This window comes from Panicum virgatum, chromosome 6N (assembly GCF_016808335.1).
Source record: "Panicum virgatum strain AP13 chromosome 6N, P.virgatum_v5, whole genome shotgun sequence".
Lineage (NCBI taxonomy): Eukaryota > Viridiplantae > Streptophyta > Magnoliopsida > Poales > Poaceae > Panicum > Panicum virgatum.
This window is the reverse complement of record NC_053150.1, coordinates 18,278,254-18,300,439: the sequence shown is the minus strand read 5'-3', so window position 1 is coordinate 18,300,439 and position 22,186 is coordinate 18,278,254. Positions and strand designations below refer to the sequence as shown.

Genomic DNA, 22,186 nt, shown 5'->3' with positions numbered 1-22,186 from the left:
GATAAGGAGGGGGAAAAAGAAAAGGGAAAAAAAGAAAATGAGAGGAGAAAAAAAGGAGAAGAAAGAAAAGGAAAAAAATTGAAAAAAATTGAAAAATAAAGAGAAGGGCAATTTAGACATTATACTACCTCAATCCAACAGGTGAAGCTGTTTTGCCAAACGTTTTGCAAAACAGCTCTAGCTCCATCAGAGAAGCCGCTCCACCAAAGGAGCCGGAGCTGTTTTTGGAGGAGCCGAAGCCCTGCCAAACAGTCCCTAAGGCCCTGTTTGGGAGAGCTCCGGCTCCTTGCAAAAAGGATAGAGCCGGAGCTGGTGGAGTCGGGTTTTGTGGCTCCACCGGCTCCACCTCCTCGCAGGCAAAGCAACAGGTTCATCTTTTCACATGCTACAGTATGAAGCCGCTCCACTTTTTAAGTGTTTGGTAGAACTCCAACAGGAGCCGCCGAAGAAGCCGGAGCTGGAGACCTACCAAACAGACCCTAAGCTAGACCGTTGGACAAGAACTTAGTGTTCTTTACAAGCACATAAAATATTATAAATGCTTGGTCACTTGCATGAGGATGTTATAAATAGCCCAGCTATCACTCCCTGCCCTTTTTCTTTTCGAAATTCAACGGTAAGAGCATCTCCAAAAGACTGTTAAACCGTTCGACTTCGTAAAAGCACCTGTCAATCCCCGTTTCAACCATTTAGCTAGCTTTTTATTTTTTAACTAGTCTTTTACCTCTTCATTTAGCTAAAAATTTTAGCTAGTCTTTTGAGGTTGCCTAACATTAACCGAGCTATATGGTTATTCTGTGCGGCAATTCTGACTGACTGCTGGTTAGCTAGTCTTCTCATTGCAAACAACTTCAGATCATCCAATATTCACAAATTTTTTCTTGAAGTTGATATTATACATGAGGAATGCCCAAGGGTGGTACGACAGTTAGTGATAAAGTCTACCCATCACGGGTGACAAAAATGGAATTCCTGGTGGGTCGCCGGCACAACCACCTCCATTGACAGCAGCGTGTGCTACAGCTTGAACCCCAAATGGCAGGTTCCCATCTGTGTTCTCACCAATTACCGTGGCTCATTTACAGTCTACATAATCCATCTATTATTAGTTCGTAAGAGAGCTGGAATGAGCAAAACCAATAAAAACATTTTTTAACTAGTCTTTTACCTCTTCATTTAGCTAAAAATTTTAGCTAGTCTTTTGAGGTTGCCTAACATTAACCGAGCTATATGGTTATTCTGTGCGGCAATTCTGACTGACTGCTGGTTAGCTAGTCTTCTCATTGCAAACAACTTCAGATCATCCAATATTCACAAATTTTTTCTTGAAGTTGATATTATACATGAGGAATGCCCAAGGGTGGTACGACAGTTAGTGATAAAGTCTACCCATCACGGGTGACAAAAATGGAATTCCTGGTGGGTCGCCGGCACAACCACCTCCATTGACAGCAGCGTGTGCTACAGCTTGAACCCCAAATGGCAGGTTCCCATCTGTGTTCTCACCAATTACCGTGGCTCATTTACAGTCTACATAATCCATCTATTATTAGTTCGTAAGAGAGCTGGAATGAGCAAAACCAATAAAAACAAATACAGATTAGTTCCCTTTTCAAAGAGTGTATCATACTCCCGTACTTAAGTATGATGACAACAAGGAAATATTAGCCGGCTCACCATGTACAGATTTGTGCTTGCCTTATGTGTCATCAGCCTATCGCCAATACTGAGCCCATCTATGGATGGTCTCAACCATTTGAGGGAACAGAGCGCTGACACTTTCATTGATAAGATCCTGGAAGAAATGTATAGCCTCTTCATCATCCAGATCCAGCCGGAATTTCTCCTGGAGCTGATTGATGATGCACCACCGAAACAGAGAACATGTCATTTTGACTGCTTTTGTAGAGTTGACAATCTCAACTGGTACAACCCAAATTTACCTTGAGACCTCCACTTTCATCGGCGGAGATATCTGGAATGCCTGACCGTTCCATCAACTTGAACAGATTCAAAATGAGGCTGCTAGACTTTCTTAGAATGTTGTATGCTTCACAACAGTAGGATTTGAATCTTGTATAGTATTGGCTGAAACACAAATGCAAGTTTTGACAGTACATACCCATCTATTGAATGAGTGAAAGTTCAGATACTTGACGAAATTGTTCAACTAATTACCTTTCTGCACCACCCATGGCCTCAACCATTTCTTTACATAGTTTCATCGGTGGTGGAAATGGCTTTGGATCTCGACCAAGGATAAAAGCAAAGTCAACATGGAAAAGACGTCCATCATCTGTTAGAAGAAGATTATCCAGATGCCTAGAACACAAAAAAAATGCAATTACTGGTAATTTTGTATTTGCATATGTTGTATAATTGTTGAAAGTAGACATGGGTGACTTCATCTGTAAGGAGGAAGAGGATGTTAAAAACAAGCTGTCAGCCAGACTTGAACATTACAACATGTCGGTACCCCAGGACTGGGGTACCCCTTCTTGCTGTATCTAGACAAGAGCCTTGTAGTTATCCTTGACTACGTCCAAACAGCCGGACCCCTGTGGTCCGGAGTCCTGATCTCTCGGCGACGGTTCCGGACCTGCCTCACGACTGGGAAAGGTCCGGGGACGACGCGTGTCCCGGAAGAGGCGGGCAGCCCGAACAGCCGGGGCTCCGGACCTCCCGAGGGGTCCGGACCCCCGCGGAAGTCCCGGACCCCTCATAGGGTCCCGGACCCCTTGTATGGTAACCGGACCACTCGCTAAGGGAAGAAGTCGACGCCCTGCCTCGGGGTGGTCCGGAGCGACACGTGTCTACAAGCACGACATTTTAAGGCCGCTTGGTCTCCATACTAAGCCTCACCCACCACTGCATTTATTGTGGTAGGTGGACACCCGCATTGATGCGGTGGAAGCCAAGGCGATTCTTTGACCAGGAGGCACTATTGATCGCGTGTTACCAAGATAGTTGAGCCGCAGGCGCCGCCCACGCCGCACCTGCCAGGTCTGCCATAACAGATGGATACGACGGCTCGGCTTCACCCATTATGACGCCTACATAATAGCCTCCACAGGCTACGCCGCAAGCTACGCTCCCCCAACGGACACCTTGGTGACGGGACAAGAGAAGACCACTGTAGCGCTAGCAGAGCGTATCGGAGGAAAGATCCGTAACCACTGTACCCATCTGAATACTCTGCGTAGTATGCTACGCAGTCACGTTGGGCCCACCTGTCGGGGCCCCAACGTCCTATGTATCCGCCCCCTTGGTCTATAAAAGGGGGCGCCCTCTAGAAGGAAGGGCCAGGCTGATAAAAGCCAAGGCCCGGCAGAGGATAGATTCATACACAACAGAGATCAAAACTTCTCCCAGTGGACGTAGGGTATTACGCTCCGGCGGCCCGAACCACTTTAGATCGTGTGTTCTTCTGTGCACGCCTCAGAGCTAGATCAGCCCAATCGCCTAGTACCTCCCCGAGTACTCCCTCTCTGGGAATAGGCGGGTGCGCTCCGCCACCCGGCTGTGGGTACCCTAGAAATCCCACCACATTTGGCGCCGTCCGTGGGGAGGAACAGGCGCTGGCTGGATCTTCAGGCTTCTGGGGCCGTGTTCATCCTCTGCAACGACGAACAAGAAGATGAAGAGAGGCATGGTGGCACCCACACCGCATGCTGTGGCACTGGGGCGCCAGCGCCCTTGGTGCGACGGTGCACGGCAGCTGCGCCTGCTGTGCGTCGCCACTGCGACGCCTCAGAGCCGGCACGGTGGTGCGCGGGGGCGACGCCTGTCGCGTGCCGCCCCCTGCCATCCCGGTGTCGGCTCAAAGTTTTCTCTCAAGCAACGGCCATCCTTCCTCTCCGGCGGTATGACGTCGGCTCAAGGCTTTCTCTCAACATAGAGCCCGGAGCCGACGGCCATCCCGGAGGAAGTTGGCCGTGTCGTCCTGCCGTCGCCAGCACCGGAGATCCGCCTCAGCGTAGCTCGGTGCTGCTGCAGACAAGGCCCCGCCGCCAGGCGCGGGGGCCCCTGGCGCTAGCACCAAGGACAAGCCGGCGAACAACCACACCTCTCCGCGCTCCACGTCCGGTCCTTCTGCTGCGCAAGGGCGTCTGGTCTCCATCGGCAGACGACGACGGCGGTAGGGGGGCCTCTCCCACTCAAAGCCAAAGAATTTGTCTCATGCTACCTAAGCATGTGACAGCTCTTAGGCAAGGAGTGGCCCCCCGGGCTCCCGAGGTGATGCTGGATGATGCAGTTCAGGCACATCTAGAGCGCCTTCGCCTCCGACGACTATGAAGAATTTAGGGGTGGCCGTGCCACTTCCAACCGGAGAAGAACACGCTGTATAGCATGCAGCCGTAGGTTACTCCTAAGAAAAGATTAAGAGAATCCTTCTTTGTAATAACGTGGCGTCTATGTGTGTGTCCAGAGCGGTCAAGGTCTGACCTTGTAAACCCGACCTCTGGCCCTATCACACAAACAGGCAAAAAGCGGTCCGGAGCGGTGGAGGTCCGACCTCGTAATCCCGACCTCTGATGTATACCGTGATAACCACAATAATAAAGGAGAGTTATTTTCTTAGTCTTGTCTCGACTCTACTCTAATTACATTCATTCGTTCTGGTTGGCTATTTCTTCGTTAACCATCTCTTCCCCCCAAACAGAGTCTTTTCTTTTGTAAGCGATCCAAGTTAAGTTGCCGGCCTGAAGTCAGGTGAGGACGCCCCTTCTAGCTGGAAGGCAGTCCGGACCCCTAAGGACCTGCTCTGGAGAAGTGGTACTCGTATCCTGGGGTAGAAGAGCTCCGCGTAGCTTAGCCTGGTAATGTACCCTAAGCTTACGTACTTCACTACCTTGTTACAAGTACTCTAGTATCCAAGACTGCTGTCTTTAGAGGTCCCGGGCTCCCTTCTAGTATAAGGCTTGGTTTCTTGCACCTTACTGTGAGGTCCGGTGATATTTTCCTTTGATTCGTCAGCAATAATCCAAGTCCACTCCGGTGGCCCGCTCCGGCGGAGACCGCTCGCCACGGTCGACCCAAGTCCACTCCGGTGGCCCGCTCCGGCGGAGACCGCTCGCCACGGTCGACCCAAGTCCACTCCGGTGGCCCGCTCCGGCGGAGACCGCTCGCCACGGTCGACTCAAGTCCACTCCGGTGGCCCGCTCCGGCGGAGACCGCTCGCCACGGTCGACCCAAGTCCACTCCGGTGGCCCGCTCCGGCGGAGACCGCTCGCCACGGTCGACCCAAGTCCACTCCGGTGGCCCGCTCCGGCGGAGACCGCTCGCCACGGTCGCTAAGAGCCAGGTCCAGGAGGTGGTGTTGCTCCCTGAGCGGTCCGAGGTCTGTGTAGCCGCTTAGCTTGGTTCCGTACCCTAAGCCTACACCTTCATCGCCCTGCGGAGAGCACTCTAGAGCCTGAACCTGGCAACCGGTGTACCGGCCTCAGGGGTCCGGAGCACCCGCTCTTTGTATGAGCACACCAGCGTAATCAGGTTACGTAGAAACACATCACGATAGTGGCCCCACCCGCGGGTTCGTACCTCTCCCGAGGTGGGCCCGGGGGCCACTGTCGGTACCCCAGGACTGGGGTACCCCTTCTTGCTGTATCTAGGCAAGAGCCTTGTAGTTATCCTTGACTACGTCCAAACAGCCGGACCCCTGTGGTCCGGAGTCCTGATCTCTCGGCGACGGTTCCGGACCTGCCTCACGACTGGGAAAGGTCCGGGGACGACGCGTGTCCCGGAAGAGGCGGGCAGCCCGAACAGCCGGGGTTCCGGACCTCCCGAGGGGTCCGGACCCCCGCGGAAGTCCCGGACCCCTCATAGGGTCCCGGACCCCTTGTATGGTAACCGGACCACTCGCTAAGGGAAGAAGTCGACGCCCTGCCTCGGGGTGGTCCGAAGCGACACGTGTCTACAAGCACGACATTTCAAGGCCGCTTGGTCTCCATACTAAGCCTCACCCACCACTGCATTTATTGTGGTAGGTGGACACCTGCATTGATGCGGTGGAAGCCAAGGCGATTCTTTGACCAGGAGGCACTATTGATCGCGTGTTACCAAGATAGTGGAGCCGCAGGCGCCGCCCACGCCGCACCTGCCAGGTCTGCCATAACAGATGGATACGACGGCTCGGCTTCACCCATTATGACGCCTACATAACAGCCTCCACAGGCTACGCCGCAAGCTACGCTCCCCCAACGGACACCTTGGTGACGGGACAAGAGAAGACCACTGTAGCGCTAGCAGAGCGTATCGGAGGAAAGATCCGTAACCACTGTACCCATCTGAATACTCTGCGTAGTATGCTACGCAGTCACGTTGGGCCCACCTGTCGGGGCCCCAACGTCCTATGTATCCGCCCCCTTGGTCTATAAAAGGGGGCGCCCGCTAGAAGGAAGGGCCAGGCTGATAAAAGCCAAGGCCCGGCAGAGGATAGATTCATACACAACAGAGATCAAAACTTCTCCCAGTGGACGTAGGGTATTACGCTCCGGCGGCCCGAACCACTTTAGATCGTGTGTTCTTGTGTGCACGCCTCAGAGCTAGATCAGCCCAATCGCCTAGTACCTCCCCGATTACTCCCTCTCTGGGAATAGGCGGGTGCGCTCCGCCACCCGGCTGTGGGTACCCTAGAAATCCCACCACACAACAAAATGTCCATATCATGAACGTACTTCCATTAAAGCATGATAAGCACTAGCAAACTAGAGTTATTATTTAGAACGGTAACCACAAATACCCATGTTTAGCTACATAATCCTAGCTAAACAAAAATAGAAATCACATAATTTCATGCATAGACAATCATCACAAAAGAAACAAATAGTGAACAGATAAATAAGTTCAGGAAAACTCATCCAACTATCCGAGCTTGCTGGTTGTAATGATGTAATAATTGCTTAGTTTATTGCAGAGAGCTGAAATCAAGGCTTCTAAACTAGAATGGTGGCTATCACAGAGGTACTTTCAAACCAGAAGGCATTAACAAGACCAACCTGTCTCCAACCCCCAATATATATGTAATGACAGAGTAACCGGCGCAGCTTTTTATGAAAGTCTCCAAACATTGAGCTGTTATACCGAAAGGACCATCCTCATCCGGATGGAACTTCTGTAGGTAACTTGTAATACTGCGATGTTCTGATAGAATCTGGGACGCACAATACTTGAATCAATATAGCTATATTCATGAAGTTCGTTGAAATAAAGCCTAATAATGAACGGAAGCTAGAATTTGTAGGAAGCTTCATTGCAATGGAAAGAATACAGTGGTTTTAGCAACCAGACTTTCATTTACCATGTTACCTGTGCTAGAGAACTGGAAGGAATAAATTCAAGCATCCCTTCATCTTGTCCAGTTGCAAGAACTCGATATGGAGTAAGGTGCAAGTCCAGATTTTCTAATTTGAGTAATCGGTCCATCAAAGAAACTGTTTGAATGACCTATAATCATAAAGAAACGATTAGCTATGATTCTCTCCCTCCCATTCAAACCCCATGTCAATGGATGCCCTTGAATACGTTACAGCTCACAATGTTTTGAACTATTCAGATAAAGTGTCAAGTAATAAGTAATGGATCAATATTAATTACTCTTTTGGAATGTCAAGCACCAAAACAACACAAAGATGATGGTATCGTGTACGGTATGGAACAAAAGTAAAGCAACATTGATTGCATACCAATTGATCTTGCCGGAGATCATCTCCCTTTTTGTAAATAATCTTGTATGTTCCCCCATTTGCTGTCTTAAATGTCAGGCGCAGAGGGTTCAAAGCACTTTTAAATATAGATGATTCTTGAGGCACAACTCCTGTAAGAAGAGTTGGTGCTAATGGTGAACGAATTGGCTGGAATCAGTACAAAAAGAAACAAGTCAGTTATAGCTACTAACCAAAGCTAGTCTGCCACAATATTTTCTAGCATTAATAGACAATACAGATTTACCTCATCGAAGTTTGTAAGCTCACTGAATACTCCTGATAATAACTGCCTTAATTTTTCAATTTTCTTTTCTGCACTACCGCGTACATTTCTTACATCCTTCATGATAGAACATAACTGAGCAGTAAGGTCTGTCTGCCGCGTTAAACTCTGCCACAGTCGAAACCCATCTTCATCGCCATCCTCCCTACCGACCAACTGTTAAGAACAGAAACAACAATATATGTTATGCAAAGTTACAAACTGGGAATGATATAACCAAGAGGATTGTGCAAACAGAATAAAATCGTACCTTCATCATACTATTTTCAAGCATGTCATATGTACCGTAGTACCGCCTTGCATATGCCGGACTATGAAGTTCAACTAGTATATACCACCGAAGGAAGCTAGCAATTTCGATGTTTGACAAAGCTGGAATGGGGGGAAAAAAGATCACAGTACAGAAACAATTTCATTAGGGCATTAACAAACATAAGCTGACAAAAGGTCTGCTAGGTAAAATTTCTGCATATCATGCAAGCTAAAAGTTTGCAAGGAAGACTCAATCTTGCATCAGCAATAATAATATTAAGTGTTTTAAGTTGCACTTGCTGCTTAAATAATTCAAAGTACAGCCATGGTAGTCTAGGCAACATATGCGCACATGCACAAAGTGCCATTTTTTCTCTTTTTGATAAAAAATAAGTGTTATGTTACTTCATCAATTTCAGGGACCAAGTGCAGTAGATGGATTTGTGATCAAATATTTACGTATGCACTTAAACATACCACGGTTTACAAGAAACAGTGCCAAACAGGACTTGTCGGATCTTTCAAACCGAAGAGCTTGCACTAACTGGAGTAAATAACACTGTAATTCTTCATCATCAGCCCTTTCAAGTACGCTGACAGCATAACCGCGGACCTTTGCACAAAAACAATTGTTTCCTTCAAGAATAGGTCATGAGATGATAAAGCATAAAGCCAGAGTTTTGAGTTTAATTATTGAATTATTCATTAGGAACTGACATAATAGGAATATAGGATACTCATTTATAATCTTAACTAAACATTTCACTCAGGAATAAAACTTCCTAGCACCAGTGCACGAACCCTTTGAAAAAGAAAAAAGAACATCAGGAAGCAGACAAGAAGTCAACAAATGGAAGGGCGCATTAGATCATCTTATCCAAATGATACAGGTCTTGGATAAGAATCTACAGTACAGTACAACGCTGATAACTATTTACTGCAACGACATTCAGGGTATCAAGTAAAGAACACAACAAGGTGGATAGTAAATGGTGCGCCATATAAGCAATCAGCAAATATCTGTAGCAGGCTAGCAGCAATGCCACCTGTACCCCAGGTGAAAACCCACCTCTCTCTCACTGCTGCCAGGTGCAGCTCTGTGTTAGGCTACAGGATGGTGAAGTTTGGGATGAGGATTAGAATAATTGGAAAGGATTAGATCTTAATTGGAGAGAAGAGGAGGAATTGCATTTGAGGAAAGAAGTAATTGTCACATAATTGCATTGATGCCTCTCTTTCAATCTCTCCTATCTTAAATGATGGTCATGCCCGCAAAGCATACACACGTAACTCATATCCATTCTGGGCCATTTAGGCCCGCCCACCTTCTGGGCTGATGGCTATGCTCTTAGGCCTTGCTTGCAAATTGCACTGGGTTGACACTCTGCTGTGTACCACAGCCTCTAGCAAGGCCACCTGGTGAACCCAGTAGAGTGACTGCTGTCAGCCACCTGACATGCCTTAACTCATGGACATCAGTAGACTACAAAAACCCCACAAATTGCGCATCTTTTTCCTATAAGCATGCTGATTTCCATAAAACAGAATAAACCAACCAACAAATATGGTTTAAGGAGGAGCAGACATTGCTTTCTTTACACTGGAGAATGATGGAACCTACTGCAAAAACTGAACAATGAAATTTGCCAAAAGAATGTATCTTGTTGACAGGAAACTGCCATAAAAAATTCCAGAAGAATGGCATCAGGATTCAGGACTAATTCACGTAACTGAACAGAGGATGAACAAGAAACATTTCTGTGTAATCCAACAAAAATCTACAAACAAGTAAACATAATAAAACCAGAAAGATGCAGAAATAAAGGTGGCAGACAGCATACTTCGTCACTTTCAAAATCCGGTGAGAGAAGCTCTAGTGCATCAGCCACATCAATCATTTCCCACTTTCCAATCAATTCAACAGCTTGCTTAGCTTCCTGCATAGCATTATCACATTTTGGATTCAGACAATGCAGTGTTCACTACTCCAAAAAAACAACACTAGACTCTTTCCAGTATGGAATAGAAAAATTTGGCATGATGAAAACTGTGACATCAAATAAGCCAAAGGCAGACTTGAAGTACACTTTTATGTGTATATCACTTAGTAGAGGCAGACCAAATATGACAGCACAAAACAAAAGAAACACTTGCATATATAGGTTCTTTTACTAACTTGGTTATCGCTCCAATCCACTGAGCGGACGAATTTCGTTAGAGCTTTCTTCTCAGACATCAAAGAGAAACGAAATTTCCACACCAATTGCTTTTCATCCACCTCTAAAGTGCGTGTAGGAGGCAACTTGATTATTGTTTGTAGTAACCTACACAGTAAAGACAAAATCAATCAGCTAGAAACCCACCTACTGCACATCACTGTTAACAGAAACGACAGAGTTCTGCTTCCAGTGTCTCCTAATTCATTCAGCTGGCATACTAATGTGGTTCTCACAAGTTCATGCCCACATGAAATAAAAGTTAAAGAAGATCCCTCACAAAAGATCATAAATTGAAAGCAGGAAAAAAAGAAGGAAATAGAAAAGAATACAACTTGCACATACTTTCGCTCATTTGAGCTTGGTTTTAGATCTCTATCAACTATTCCACGAGTCAAGCTCCTAGCAAGCTTTAACTGCTTATGCTCAGATGGATTGGTTCGTCCGAGTTCAGGGTCCCATACAGTGACCAGCTCGTTTGATAACGATACCGGAGCCGGAATATAAAAATTTGCTCCAGATTCCTGCATGGGAAAAAAATAGTCAGCATTTATCCATCTAAGATGAACAATTACTTTTCCTATAACTTGTAGGCAGAACTCATGTTCAGATACATATTACTCAAGGAATTCAAAAGGTGAATTCCTCCAACTACAAAAAGTAGCATGAGAGGTTACATTGTGTACAAAAGCTGCAAATAATTTATATAACAGATAAAGAGTCAGTCAACTACATAGTGAGTTAAAGAAAAGAATTGCTCAGTGCCATTACATAGATAAATGCATAATAAGGGTGAGCATGTTAACCTGGAAGACAACTCTATGTTCGAAACTGCACAATTCAACAACCAGGCTAGGGTACAAATTGGCCTTCCTCTCACACTCTTTCTCCTTAGCTTTTTCCATAGCACTGAAGGCAAGACGATCAAGCCAATCTACATGATGTATCTGCCCTCTCTCATACTTGTTAACAAGCCTCTCCAAACGCTCTATCTCACCCCTCTCATTCTTAGGAACCTAAAAGTTACATAGGAAAAAAAAACAGTAAGTGCACCTTGAGGGTGCAGAGATTAGTTGAGGAGAGAACCACAACAGATGAACCCAGAGTGCAAGAAAGCAAAGTTGCATGTTACCTTGCCAGGGGTTGTGGTAGGGACTCCTCCATCAGCCTCCTTTTTGGGCCATAGTCGCAGCTTCTGCCTTCCTGTTTTAAGTTGTCTTTTGCTGTTGAAAAGGAATATGGTAGCTCCACCGACAATCTCAGGTTCCTCACCAGATGACACATCCCACACCTACATGGAAGATTTGAAATAAAAGGAAGCTAAAATGCAAGGGAGACCATAGGGTTGGGAAGTACATAATCAGCTTGGACACTGATGATTTAATCAACAGGATTTGTTAACACATGGCACACCATTTTTTTCATTAGGCATGCTAGGTTACTTCCTAAAATATAGCGTGCAATCATTACTGTCAAGGTATAACTAGGGCACTAAGATTTGATTCATAAATCATGGTGATCTCCAATGAAATTGACCATGAAACACATCCTCCTGTCTGATTTATTCAAAGTGCACATTGAAATCATACAATGACTCCGCTTAAATGAGAAGCCAACATTTTCTACCAATCAAAAGTACAACTGAACTCAGAAACACGGATACGGCAGGGAAGGTGCGTATCCCGTGTCGGATACGTATCCGACACGGATACGCCTGGGATACGGCCGGGATATGTATCCATGGCGTGTCCGTGTATCCCTGCAACAGTGACGCTGGAAACTCACGAACGGATACGTATCCAATGGCGACGAGCCGACCGCGCGCGCCGCTCGGTCCGCCCGCGCTGCTCCGCTCGCCCGCGGCCGCGTGCTGCTCCGCTCCTCCCATGGCTGCGCACCACCCACGCCGCTCCTCCCGCCTCCGCCGCTCCGCCCGCGGCGCTCCGCTCGCGGCCGTCCGCGCCGAGCAGAGAGGAGGAGGGTAGGCAGTGGGGGAGGGGGAGCTCGCAAGCCCCCCGCTGTCGCCTTGCGCCCTCCGCGCGCAGAGAGGGAGCTCCGCCGCTGCTTCGTGCCTCCCCATCATGTCTCTTGCGCAGACTCGAAATCTAGATCGAGAGAGGAGAGGAAATGAGAAAGAGAAGGCGATAGAATGGTGGAAGAAAAATGAACGGAGGCAGGAGATGACTACTGCTGCCGAGGCGATAAGGTTGGTAGGACCCACCATGTCCTGGGTCTGGGAACAGGGAGACTTTGACCGGTAGGATAAAAATCAGCATTGGATCTTTAGATGGGCTAGTGGGCCGCTAGCGCTAGGATAGTAGGTAATTTACTGCTTTTACAAATTTAATATGTGCCATTATTTATTTATTTAAAAAAATAGTAAAACGTATCCGCGTATCGGATTTTTTAGAAAATTGCCGTATCCACGTATCAGTATCCTTCCGATACCGATACACGTATCCGTATCCGTGCTGCATAGCAACTGAACAACATGTTGAATATGACATAGAATAACACAATTATATTATATTAAAAAACATATTTAATTTGTTTGGTCTTCATGTATACAGGAGTACAGGACCCCCTCCACATGTTTGCTAAACAATATTGACCTCTGATAAATACAAAAATAGAATTCCTTTCATTTAGAGTTGACAGGAGTGGTGCACAAAATACAAATCTAAGAAATATACCGTAAAAGCAAGTTGTGAGAGGGAAGTTAGGTCCCTGTACTTGGTACTAAGTGTTATCAGCTCATTCCAACAGTACATCGGTCCTGAAGGTTCCAACCTAGCACAAGAGAAGTTGTGCATTAAACCAAAAGAAACAGAACTGCTCAATACTGATGATTACATAAAAAGAACATTTAATGTGTCTTTGAGTGCAATCAATTGGTTGATACTCTCTCCGTTCCAAAATGTAAGACGTTTTAGTTTGTCCTAAGTCAAACTCCTTTAACTTTGGCCAAGTCTATAGAAAAAAAATATTGAGATCTATAATACCAAATAAATGCACTGTCAATACATGTTTCATGGTGGATTTAATGAAACTATTTGTTTTTGTAGGTTTTTGGTACATTTTTATGTAAACTTGGTCAAAATCTGAGAACTGACTTCTGACAAAGCTAAAACATCTTACGCTTTAAAACCAGAGTATATTAAAAAAAAAAGTGTACCTTGTCTTTACTGGCAACCCAAATAGTATCCCATCGATGTATAGCTTGCACTCAACAAAGAGCTCTGGAGCTTTTTGCTGGGTCAACAGGATATGTTCTGGAAACAAAGGAACATAACGAATTAAGAAATATACATGAATGAGAATGACAAAAAGGAATAATATGATGCATACTAGTAAACATAGATGTCTTTCTTCGTCAGCAATACAACAAAGAAGAAAAAATGCCCTTTGTGGATGGAATGCAGAGGCAGAAGCACGGAGGATTGAAAGTAAAGACTGGATAAGAAATAAATATGGATCGGTGCTGTGTAATAACGGTGAAAAGCACTTGAATGCAATCATGAAACAGCAGAGGAAATTACAGGGTCAATTGGATTGGGATCACAGTTGGGGCAAATTTGGGAGTGAAAAAAAAAGGAAAAAGATGGGTTTTTGAAGCGGATGGTAGCATGGCGAGCACATCAGGCCAAATTGGCGAGCAAATTGAAGGGTAGAAGGGAGTTAGTAGTGATATACCTGCGTGGAGGACGCGGAAGGCGAGCGGGAGGCTGATGTCGCAGGACAAGAAGAACCGGAACTCATTGCCGCCGCCGACCATCTTTCGGTGCCGAAGAACCGATATGTTGCGGGAGAGGAATTCGAGGAAAGGACGACGAGATCAAGAACGCGCGGAGCGATTTAGGTTGCTTGGCATGGACGGCATGGGGGCCGCCGGGCCGGAGGAGGAAAAGGACGCCGGGGAGAAGCGGCGGCGGACGGGTGGGCGGGGGCGATTGCGGCGGGGGACGAAGAGTGAAGAGATTGCAGTTTCTCTGATCCTTTTCTTTTCCGCCTTTCTTTCTGCGCGTGCGGGCGGCGAGTCGTGGCGACGAGGAGAGGAGCGGCAGCGGCGGAGCGTGCCGGCGAGGAGACGGCGGTTGCGTGACTCCAGCTGCGAGAGGGTTCGCGTGGATGTGGATCAGGCTCTGCTGTTGTTTGTGTCCACGAACCACGGGTTCGACCCGAACCCACACTCCAGGTTCAGAAGCCCACCCGCATAACCTGTCCAGGTCCACCCATTCCTGAGCCCAGCCCATTTAACGCGAAGAAACACGGTCCATTAGTAACGGGCTAACGGCTGTGTATTTGTTGTATTTCGATTTTGAATTCCGATTCAGTTCCAAAGGTTCACTAGGTAAATGCACTATCAAGGCATGGCATGGTGAATTTAACCAAATTGATTTGGTGGTGTTGATGTTAAAACATTTTTCTGTCAAGGCCAAAGTCAAAGAAATTTGACTTTGAATAAAACTGAACTGGTCTCAATTTTAAAATTTAAAATTTCTATAACTAGACTAAAAGCTTGACTAAACAAGTTTGATTGTTATTTATGGTGGAACCTATGCATTTCTAGATTCAAGTCCTTTGCTCAGCAGGTTATGCTCATTTTATCTTGGATTTATTATAGTAATTAATGGGAGACTGTTCCGTCCTGTTCTATGTGTAACAGCCCTAGATTAATAAAGGTGATAATCATGTCATCATATGCACCATCAAGCATTAACCATGATTAGATTGCACTTAGGGGTGATAAAACTTTAGGGCTAAGCCATTTCAAATTTATAGAGGTGGACTGTCCGCACCTATGGGGCGGACTATCCTCAATTCATCAGCATGACTGATTTTGGTCAACTATGACCAAGTCAAGTCTTTGCCAATAATCTACTATCTTGGGGTATTCCTCGGTAGGATGACGGTAAAAATACCAATGGTTGGCAATATTCATAATGAGACATATGTATTAACTCTATCAATCTCAAAATCTTCCAGACTCACACGGTAAGATTGCATGTGTGTATTTGTAGTTCTAAATGTGTCTTCGATGTGAACGCGCTGGTAGCGCAGTGGTACGCTCGCAGTGTGCGAAGCGGCCGGTCGGGAGTTCGACTCCCGATCTTGCACCGGGGCACAGTCCCCTGTACTGTTCCCGCTTGGTGTGACTCCCGATCACGCGTGGAGCCACAAAGGGAATGCGATGCGCCCGTCGCCTACGGAGTCATGGATTCCGGTGATCTCAAGAAGGACGCAGTCTTAAGTCTGTGTGTAGTTGTAGGTCTGGTTATACACGAATAGTGTGTGTGTGGTGTGCGTGTGTGGAGTGGGTGTGTGCGTGTGTACGAACAGATGCTACAGCTGTACCCAGATGAGAGGTAATAAAAAAATGTGTCTTCGTTGTTGTGAACATCTCAGTCCGCATTTTTGCTTCGTAAAAATAAGACGCAATGTGTATTAGCAGATGAAAATTAAAGACGAGGCAGCACAAGGTGTTTCACAGGCAGCTAAAACTGATTCAAAGCACAGCCGATTCAAATTGGTGTGCCTGTGCTTCTCCCGTGATCAGCCTTGGGGAACGGTTTGCAATAGCGCCATAGCCAGCATATACTGTCGAGCAGCTAATTACGGACATTTGATCAGAATAATGGAGTGTTTAAAAAGTAACAGACACAACCGAAGTAGTTTGCACCTTCATTTTCAAGTTCCAACTTTAAATGTTTTGGGTTTATACATAAGAAATTTACACACTATGTTTTCTTTGACTCCGAGAGTTCGCCTTGTTCTCTGATCAATCTAATTTCAGGATTAAAACCGATGATTCACCACAATATCCTTACACATAATCAATGATCACCCGAGACCCTATTTGCGACAACTATAAACACTATAACAGGCTTATGTCAAAATTGTCCTCATCTTATATATATAAAGAATTTGTACTACACATGTGCAGAAACCTCTTGAGAATATCTCAGAAAAAAAAGAAATAAGAGAGAAAAAGAAAAAAAAATGTAGACCCACTAGAAACATCTGATCTTAGTCCGTTGTCACTACTCTTCCGGCAATAGTTGTACATTTGTATAACATGAAGGAATGTTGTCCCCCCAATGAATATCGGGATTTTCCATGTCCAGCGCTTACCACACATCCCTCAGATATCTGCCCTCCGTTACAAGATTCTTCACAAAGCTCTCGGCTTTGGAACTGTCAAGTGAACCCTGTTTTAAACAAGAAAAAAGGACAGAGTTTGCATGAGAAATGAGGAATGCAGCATATTTTTAGTGGTATGCACGTACTTTAACCCCCCCCCCCCCCCCCCACCCCACCCCACCCCACCACCACCACCACCACCACCGGCGCCATGAAAATGAGGCCTATCATCAGTACCTGCTCCTGAACGATGGTGTGGAGAACTTTATGTACATCTCTGGCCATGCCTTTGGCATCACCGCAGACATAGATATAAGCACCTTGGGAGATCATGTCCCAGATTTCAGATGCCTGGAAATGGACAGAGGGGAACTATGAGTCACCGGACTAGGGGCTCGAGGGGTTAACAGAAGTTTATAAGAAAGGTGCAGCTGAATTACTTTCTGCGCCATTTTGTGTTGCACATATTCCTTGGTAGGGCCCTGACGTGAGAAGGCAAGAACCAGCTCAGACAGTGCTCCTTGCTCAAGGAAATTGTTCAGCTCATCCTCATATATGAAGTCCTGAAAATCAAAATAATGTCAGCTACGGAATATAGCAGTGCAGATCTTTGGTGTTAACTGTTAAGTGAGATATGTGTTCGGTGTGTACCATCTTGCTATTTCTGCATCCAAAGAAGAACACAGATTGACCAAGCTTGGTTCCAGATTCTTTTTGAGCTAGCCTCTCCTGGTATTATGGATGAAAATTTTACATTAGCAACTGATGACCAGTTGATAAGCATAAGTACCATGGGGGCAAAAATCAACCTGCAAGAAGCCACGGAAGGGTGCTAGACCAGTCCCAGGGCCAATCATGATAATTGACACTGAAGGATCAGCTGGCAGTTTGAAGTTTGATTGCCTCACAAATATTGGAGCCCAGCTGCAATCCTTGCTCTCTTCTGATGGAACAGCATTCTGAAAATCCAATCGGGACGGCAAAACATTCAGATAAATATGTGAATATATTGCGACAATGACAGCTAAATTTACTCATTTAATGAGAATTCTCTCATCTTTGGTACAATCACGATTGGTGAGAACAGAGACTCTTTTGTGGAAAGGACAGAGATATCAAAACCTTAAATACACACACGCAAAAAAAAATGATTACAATTTACCTTGATCCAAGTTGAGCATACCCCCTTATGTACCCTTCCAGCGGGTGTTGTTTCATTCACAAGTGCACATGTGACATGAATCCTAGTTGGTGCCATACTAAAAGACAAAACAAAAATATATAGGTCAGCAAAAATGAACTATTCATAATGATAAGTAAAATATATGTCGGATTATTTACCTAGGTGAAGATGAAATAGAATAGTATCTTGGTTGAAGACGAGGGGCCACAGCTGCAAAGAAGACTCCTAGTGGAGGCTTTGCCGAAGGGAACTCTGCCATGACTTCCAACAGGCTCCTCTGACTTGCCACAACCCATTGAGCGTACTCATCCTGAATCATGAATAAACTTGTTAAATCTTATGCCTAGGATTTCCATATAAAGATGAAAAATTGCACGGTTCAGTCAGAAGCTCACCTTCCCAGCGGGAGAGGCTAAGAACCTCAAACGGTCAGCCTCAGCAGGATCTGAAGCATAGGTAGCTAATGCAAGCAAAGAACTCTGCAAATCATACACATCTTTTGATTAGGGGGATTTTTATTAAATTATCTCGTCAATTGTCAAAATCTGTAGGATTTTTGGCATTTTGCACTAATGAAATGCTCACCTTCTTTGGTGAATTCAGAAGATCAGCATATCGAGCAAGTGCGTTCCTCACAGTGATTGGGGAGGGGAAAGGAGAAGCCAGAGAACAACTGCCTAGCGGAGTACCATCCTCTTTGTCTGCATGGATGGTGAAAAATGTCTCTGGCGAGTAGCCTAACAACCTCTCTGCATCCTCCACAACTTCACGGCAGTTCTCAGTGTATACACCAACATGGTCACCAGTTTCATACCTGATAAGCAGCATGGTAAATTATGTTAGGAACATTATTTAAAGGATGTGAGGGAGTGGAAATTTAACAATTCCACTAGTAGTCTTTTAATGGTTAAACAATGCTCAGAACTGTCAGACAATGACTTACATAAGACCAGATCCAGCAATGTCAAATTCCAAGTGAGTGCACGAACGATCAGAAGCAGGAGTGTGGAGCTCCCGCCGCACAGCCACATTAGCCCTAAAGGTCCAAAGAGTGTCCAGCTTATTAATTCGAACTCCAATATTACAGATTGGGGTTTTCTGCCCTTACTGCAAATGTAGGGAAAATAGGGAGATTCTTACTGGCAAGGATGCTGGGCATCATGGACAGCATGACCATTTGCAAGGCTGAAGTTTCTCTCCAAATGAACTGCCTGCTCAGGCTTGATGAATTCAACCCGGTATTCAGGAATAGCAGCTATGTAAGTAGTGCCTGTGGAGACATCATTTTCATCACGAAGTAAACGATCCAACTCTGGCCAGAGAGCTTCTTTCCTGAGGAGACAATAGAGTTCAGGTAGAGCACCATAAATAACACCGAAGCAGTCAAATGACAAATTTTCAGCTTGAGAGAAACTAATAAGACATACCATGCATTGAAGTCATCCTCAATGCATTGATCATCATCTCCGAGACCAACTGGAACAAGGCGTTTTCCACCTAGGCAAACATGAAACACCAAGGTCAGCTGAACAGCTTGACTAATGAAAAAGACATGTATGATAGTCATGACTCATGTGCATACCTTGTTCGGTTAGGAGGTCGTCAACTACAATGGCTATCTGTAGCAGATCCAAGAGATCAACAAAATGAATGCCAGCATAACAAGATTTTACAACTGTGGAAACACATATAGTAAAATGATCTGATAAGTTGTATTTGTGAGTACCTTGTTGAAATGCTCGTACTGTCGATTGCCCAGACCAAACACAGCATACTCAAGATCACTCAACCAGACTCCCCTCTCATTTCCCTCCGTGAACCATTTGTAGAACCTAGCGGCATTGTCAGTTGGCTCACCATCTCCGTACCTGAAATTTACCAAGCTAACATTAGCAAGGTTTCCTTGAGTACTAAGACAGAGTAAATGCGAACATTCACCAAATTTTGACACTTCCTGAATTGTTAATTCAACTATTACAACTAAGGCTTCATCCAATCTGACAAAATGAATAATGAAATAAAGGCAGACAAAGTGTGCTGAGATCAATATAAATTTCAGGACAACCTTATGAATATTTTGGTGTTTAGAAGCAGTGAAACTACTAATGACTTAATTAAATACTTCCACATTGTGCACTGAGGTGCAACATCAAAGTGCTATAAAAAGAAGAGCACAATGGAAAGAACAATTATCTTACGTTGCCACGAAGAACAATGCTATCTTCTCTTTCTTCAAATTTTCCTCAAATTCCTCATCCTCTGCCGCATAATCATCCTATAAACACCCATACTTTGTTTGTAAGATCAGTTGAAGTGATCCTTATTTTGAATGATGCACCAGACTAAAGTTCCATTCAACATTCATGGTTCTGTTCTGTTATTTCTTACCATGTCCACAACTTTAAAGATTGCCTTGTCATATCTTGCCTTTGCCTCCTCAGCAAGCGCCTGATATATACATAACGGATCAGATAATTAGAAGACCATATCATATACCTAAGAAAAGGCTTGCATACACTGAAGATTACAACAAGGGTTCAAGACTAGAAAAGACTATTCTTTTCCCACCAAATCTACCGATCAACTCCCACTTTTCCCCTTTGTTTGTTGCTTTTACGCACGAAACCAACCACGACGCTGTGATTTGGTTGGGGTACAGAAAGAAAGGGAGTAGAGGAGAAGGTTTGTTTAGCCCACCAACCCCCCTCCTTGAAGGTTGATACTTACAGCCATATTATTTTCAGCCACATGCCTTTGTTGCTTGTTTGTGGTCAACATCGGCTACCGCACATGCCGTTGGCTAGTTGCTACTACTTGCAGAAGTAAAAAAAAAATCCTGACGGGTGATGAAGGAACGGGCTGCTTATTGACTTTCTCAAGCAAATACTAGCTAGATGATGAGATAGTTGGACTAGGACATCCTGGAAAATTAAGTCCGACAAAATCCGTATTTTGCTCTAAAACTATTCAAACGTGGCGGCAACATTTGTAGACTCATGTGCGGTGAAATTTCGTGCCGGCGCTCGCGCGAAAGCGATCTCGGGGCCGGCACGACAATGATGGGGAAGGTTTTAAAAACCCGTCGCCATCACCCAGAAAGCAGTTGCTTATCTCCCTCAATCAAAATCCCCGTACCCTTGGAGTTGCGATTTTGTTTGTAGTGTAGGAGTAGTAACCAAGAGAAGCGGTGATTCAGCTAAAAATTCGTCAAAAAGCAAGCAAATTTATGAGGGTGATTAATCAATCGGTCGCCGCTGCGCCACGCACCTTGGCGAACCCCTCGGCGGTGCCGGTCTGCGTGCCGAAGAAGACGGTGATCTTCTTCCTGTCGCTGCTGGCGCCGGCGGCCGCGGCCGCCGCCTCCTCGTCGGCGGCCTTGGCGCTCCTGGCCTTGGCGTGCGCGGCCTCCGCCGCGGCGGCCGCCTCCCGCTTCCGCTTCCGGCCGGCGGCGGCCCGCCTCCAGAGCACGAGCAGGGCGGCGCCGAGCACGGCGGCCGCGAGCGTCGCGACGAGCGCGCGGCCCTCGGCGCCGTCCCCGCCCAGCTCCGGCGGGACGCGCCCGCGCAGCAGCGCCGCCACCAGCTCCATCGCGCCCGACGTCGCCGAGTCCATCGTCAGCTCGTCACTGGCCGGCCCGAATCGGCGCCGGGGGTTGGTTGGCTGGTGGTAGGTGAGGCGACGGCAGGCAGGGGGCGAGGGGGGGAATGAATGCTGGGCGCGGCAGCGGCGGCGGCGGGCTCGGTTACGGCCGGGCCGGCAATTACAGTTCGCAACAGCTCGGTACGGTGGACGCCGCTGCTGCTGCCGGCGAGGCGGGGGAGGCGCGGGGGCTTATATAGCCGGGCGGGCGCCGGGGTTGGCGCGGCGCGGTCAAACCACCTACCACCGCGGCGGAGGGAGGGAGAGGCTTCGCTGCGGCTGCGGGGTGGGGCCGGGGGCGTCAGGGCGTGGACCCGGCGCAGTGGTGGGAGTAGGTTTGGGTTGGGGGCGATGGCTGGATGGCATGGACTCGAGCAGCCCCCCTCTCAAACTCTCTCGCCACTCTCAAACTCTCTCGCCTAGCTACAGTTAAAAGCAAGCCTATTAATTTAGTATGCTGCTGGCTGCAAAATCTTTACAGCTCATCTCTCAACCCACTTGTATAATGATTTAGCTCTCCACCATAAATACATGACCCACTTGTCTATCTCAGAAATTTTTTTGATTTTTATGTCGAAGCTGGCTGTAAGTTAACAGCTCACTTCCCTTCTCTCTTCTCTTCTCTCTCCGCCACCTCAGCATTCAGCTTTCTTTTAGTCTACCATAATACTTGCTCTAAGAGAGACGAAACAGGGCAATTCTATTTTGGCCGGCGGTGCCGACAGCCTTCCTCACCTCCGATGGTCCATGGGGCTTCGGGAGGTGG

General features: G+C 46.4%; 2 protein-coding genes across 5 annotated transcripts; both read right to left on the bottom strand.

The window, feature by feature from the left end:
- Positions 1-1,253: 1,253 nt before the first annotated feature.
- LOC120678471 (phosphatidylinositol 3-kinase, root isoform-like) lies at positions 1,254-14,617 on the bottom strand. 3 transcript variants are annotated; one of them, XM_039959668.1, is made up of 18 exons: positions 14,151-14,617; positions 13,633-13,729; positions 13,151-13,247; positions 11,590-11,748; positions 11,264-11,473; positions 10,803-10,981; positions 10,418-10,565; positions 10,083-10,178; positions 8,719-8,854; positions 8,240-8,361; positions 7,951-8,145; positions 7,686-7,853; positions 7,309-7,446; positions 6,999-7,153; positions 2,179-2,322; positions 1,944-2,088; positions 1,678-1,852; positions 1,254-1,565 (listed from the first exon to the last, which is right to left on the bottom strand). In XM_039959668.1, the coding sequence occupies exons 1-17, from the start codon at positions 14,230-14,232 to the stop codon at positions 1,715-1,717; spliced, it is 2,409 nt and encodes an 802-aa protein (XP_039815602.1). In that variant the 5' UTR covers positions 14,233-14,617; the 3' UTR covers positions 1,254-1,565; positions 1,678-1,714. The 3 variants fall into 3 exon arrangements, with proteins under 3 accessions (XP_039815602.1, XP_039815604.1, XP_039815603.1); XM_039959670.1 differs by having other exon boundaries at positions 1,254-1,530; positions 14,151-14,594; XM_039959669.1 differs by having other exon boundaries at positions 1,254-1,852; positions 14,151-14,594.
- A 1,601-nt stretch (positions 14,618-16,218) lies between these two features.
- On the bottom strand, positions 16,219-21,588 carry LOC120678909 (NADPH--cytochrome P450 reductase-like). 2 transcript variants are annotated; one of them, XM_039960354.1, is made up of 17 exons: positions 21,049-21,588; positions 20,170-20,229; positions 19,980-20,056; positions 19,508-19,649; positions 19,364-19,400; positions 19,209-19,278; positions 18,922-19,113; positions 18,725-18,817; positions 18,367-18,595; positions 18,177-18,260; positions 17,940-18,091; positions 17,761-17,857; positions 17,408-17,557; positions 17,250-17,327; positions 17,039-17,161; positions 16,836-16,949; positions 16,219-16,666 (listed from the first exon to the last, which is right to left on the bottom strand). In XM_039960354.1, the coding sequence occupies exons 1-17, from the start codon at positions 21,391-21,393 to the stop codon at positions 16,586-16,588; spliced, it is 2,124 nt and encodes a 707-aa protein (XP_039816288.1). In that variant the 5' UTR covers positions 21,394-21,588; the 3' UTR covers positions 16,219-16,585. The 2 variants fall into 2 exon arrangements, with proteins under 2 accessions (XP_039816288.1, XP_039816289.1); XM_039960355.1 differs by lacking the exon at positions 21,049-21,588 and adding an exon at positions 20,350-20,440.
- Between the last annotated feature and the right edge of the window lie 598 nt (positions 21,589-22,186).

Bases quoted from the DNA above. Each gene is read 5' to 3' on its own strand.
- LOC120678471 (XM_039959668.1), bottom strand. From the start codon at position 14,232: ATGGTCGGCGGCGGCAATGAGTTCCGGTTCTTCTTGTCCTGCGACATC. The intron at 8,146-8,239 runs GTACGATTTTAT...TGTTCTTAACAG, and splicing joins TTGAAAATAGTATGATGAAG to TTGGTCGGTAGGGAGGATGG. The intron at 2,089-2,178 runs GTAATTAGTTGA...TTTGTGTTTCAG, and splicing joins GCCATGGGTGGTGCAGAAAG to CCAATACTATACAAGATTCA.
- LOC120678909 (XM_039960354.1), bottom strand. From the start codon at position 21,393: ATGGACTCGGCGACGTCGGGCGCGATGGAGCTGGTGGCGGCGCTGCTG. The intron at 19,279-19,363 runs GTATGCACATGA...ATGTTTGCCTAG, and splicing joins CGACCTCCTAACCGAACAAG to GTGGAAAACGCCTTGTTCCA. The intron at 17,328-17,407 runs GTTGATTTTTGC...CCATAATACCAG, and splicing joins CCTTCCGTGGCTTCTTGCAG to GAGAGGCTAGCTCAAAAAGA.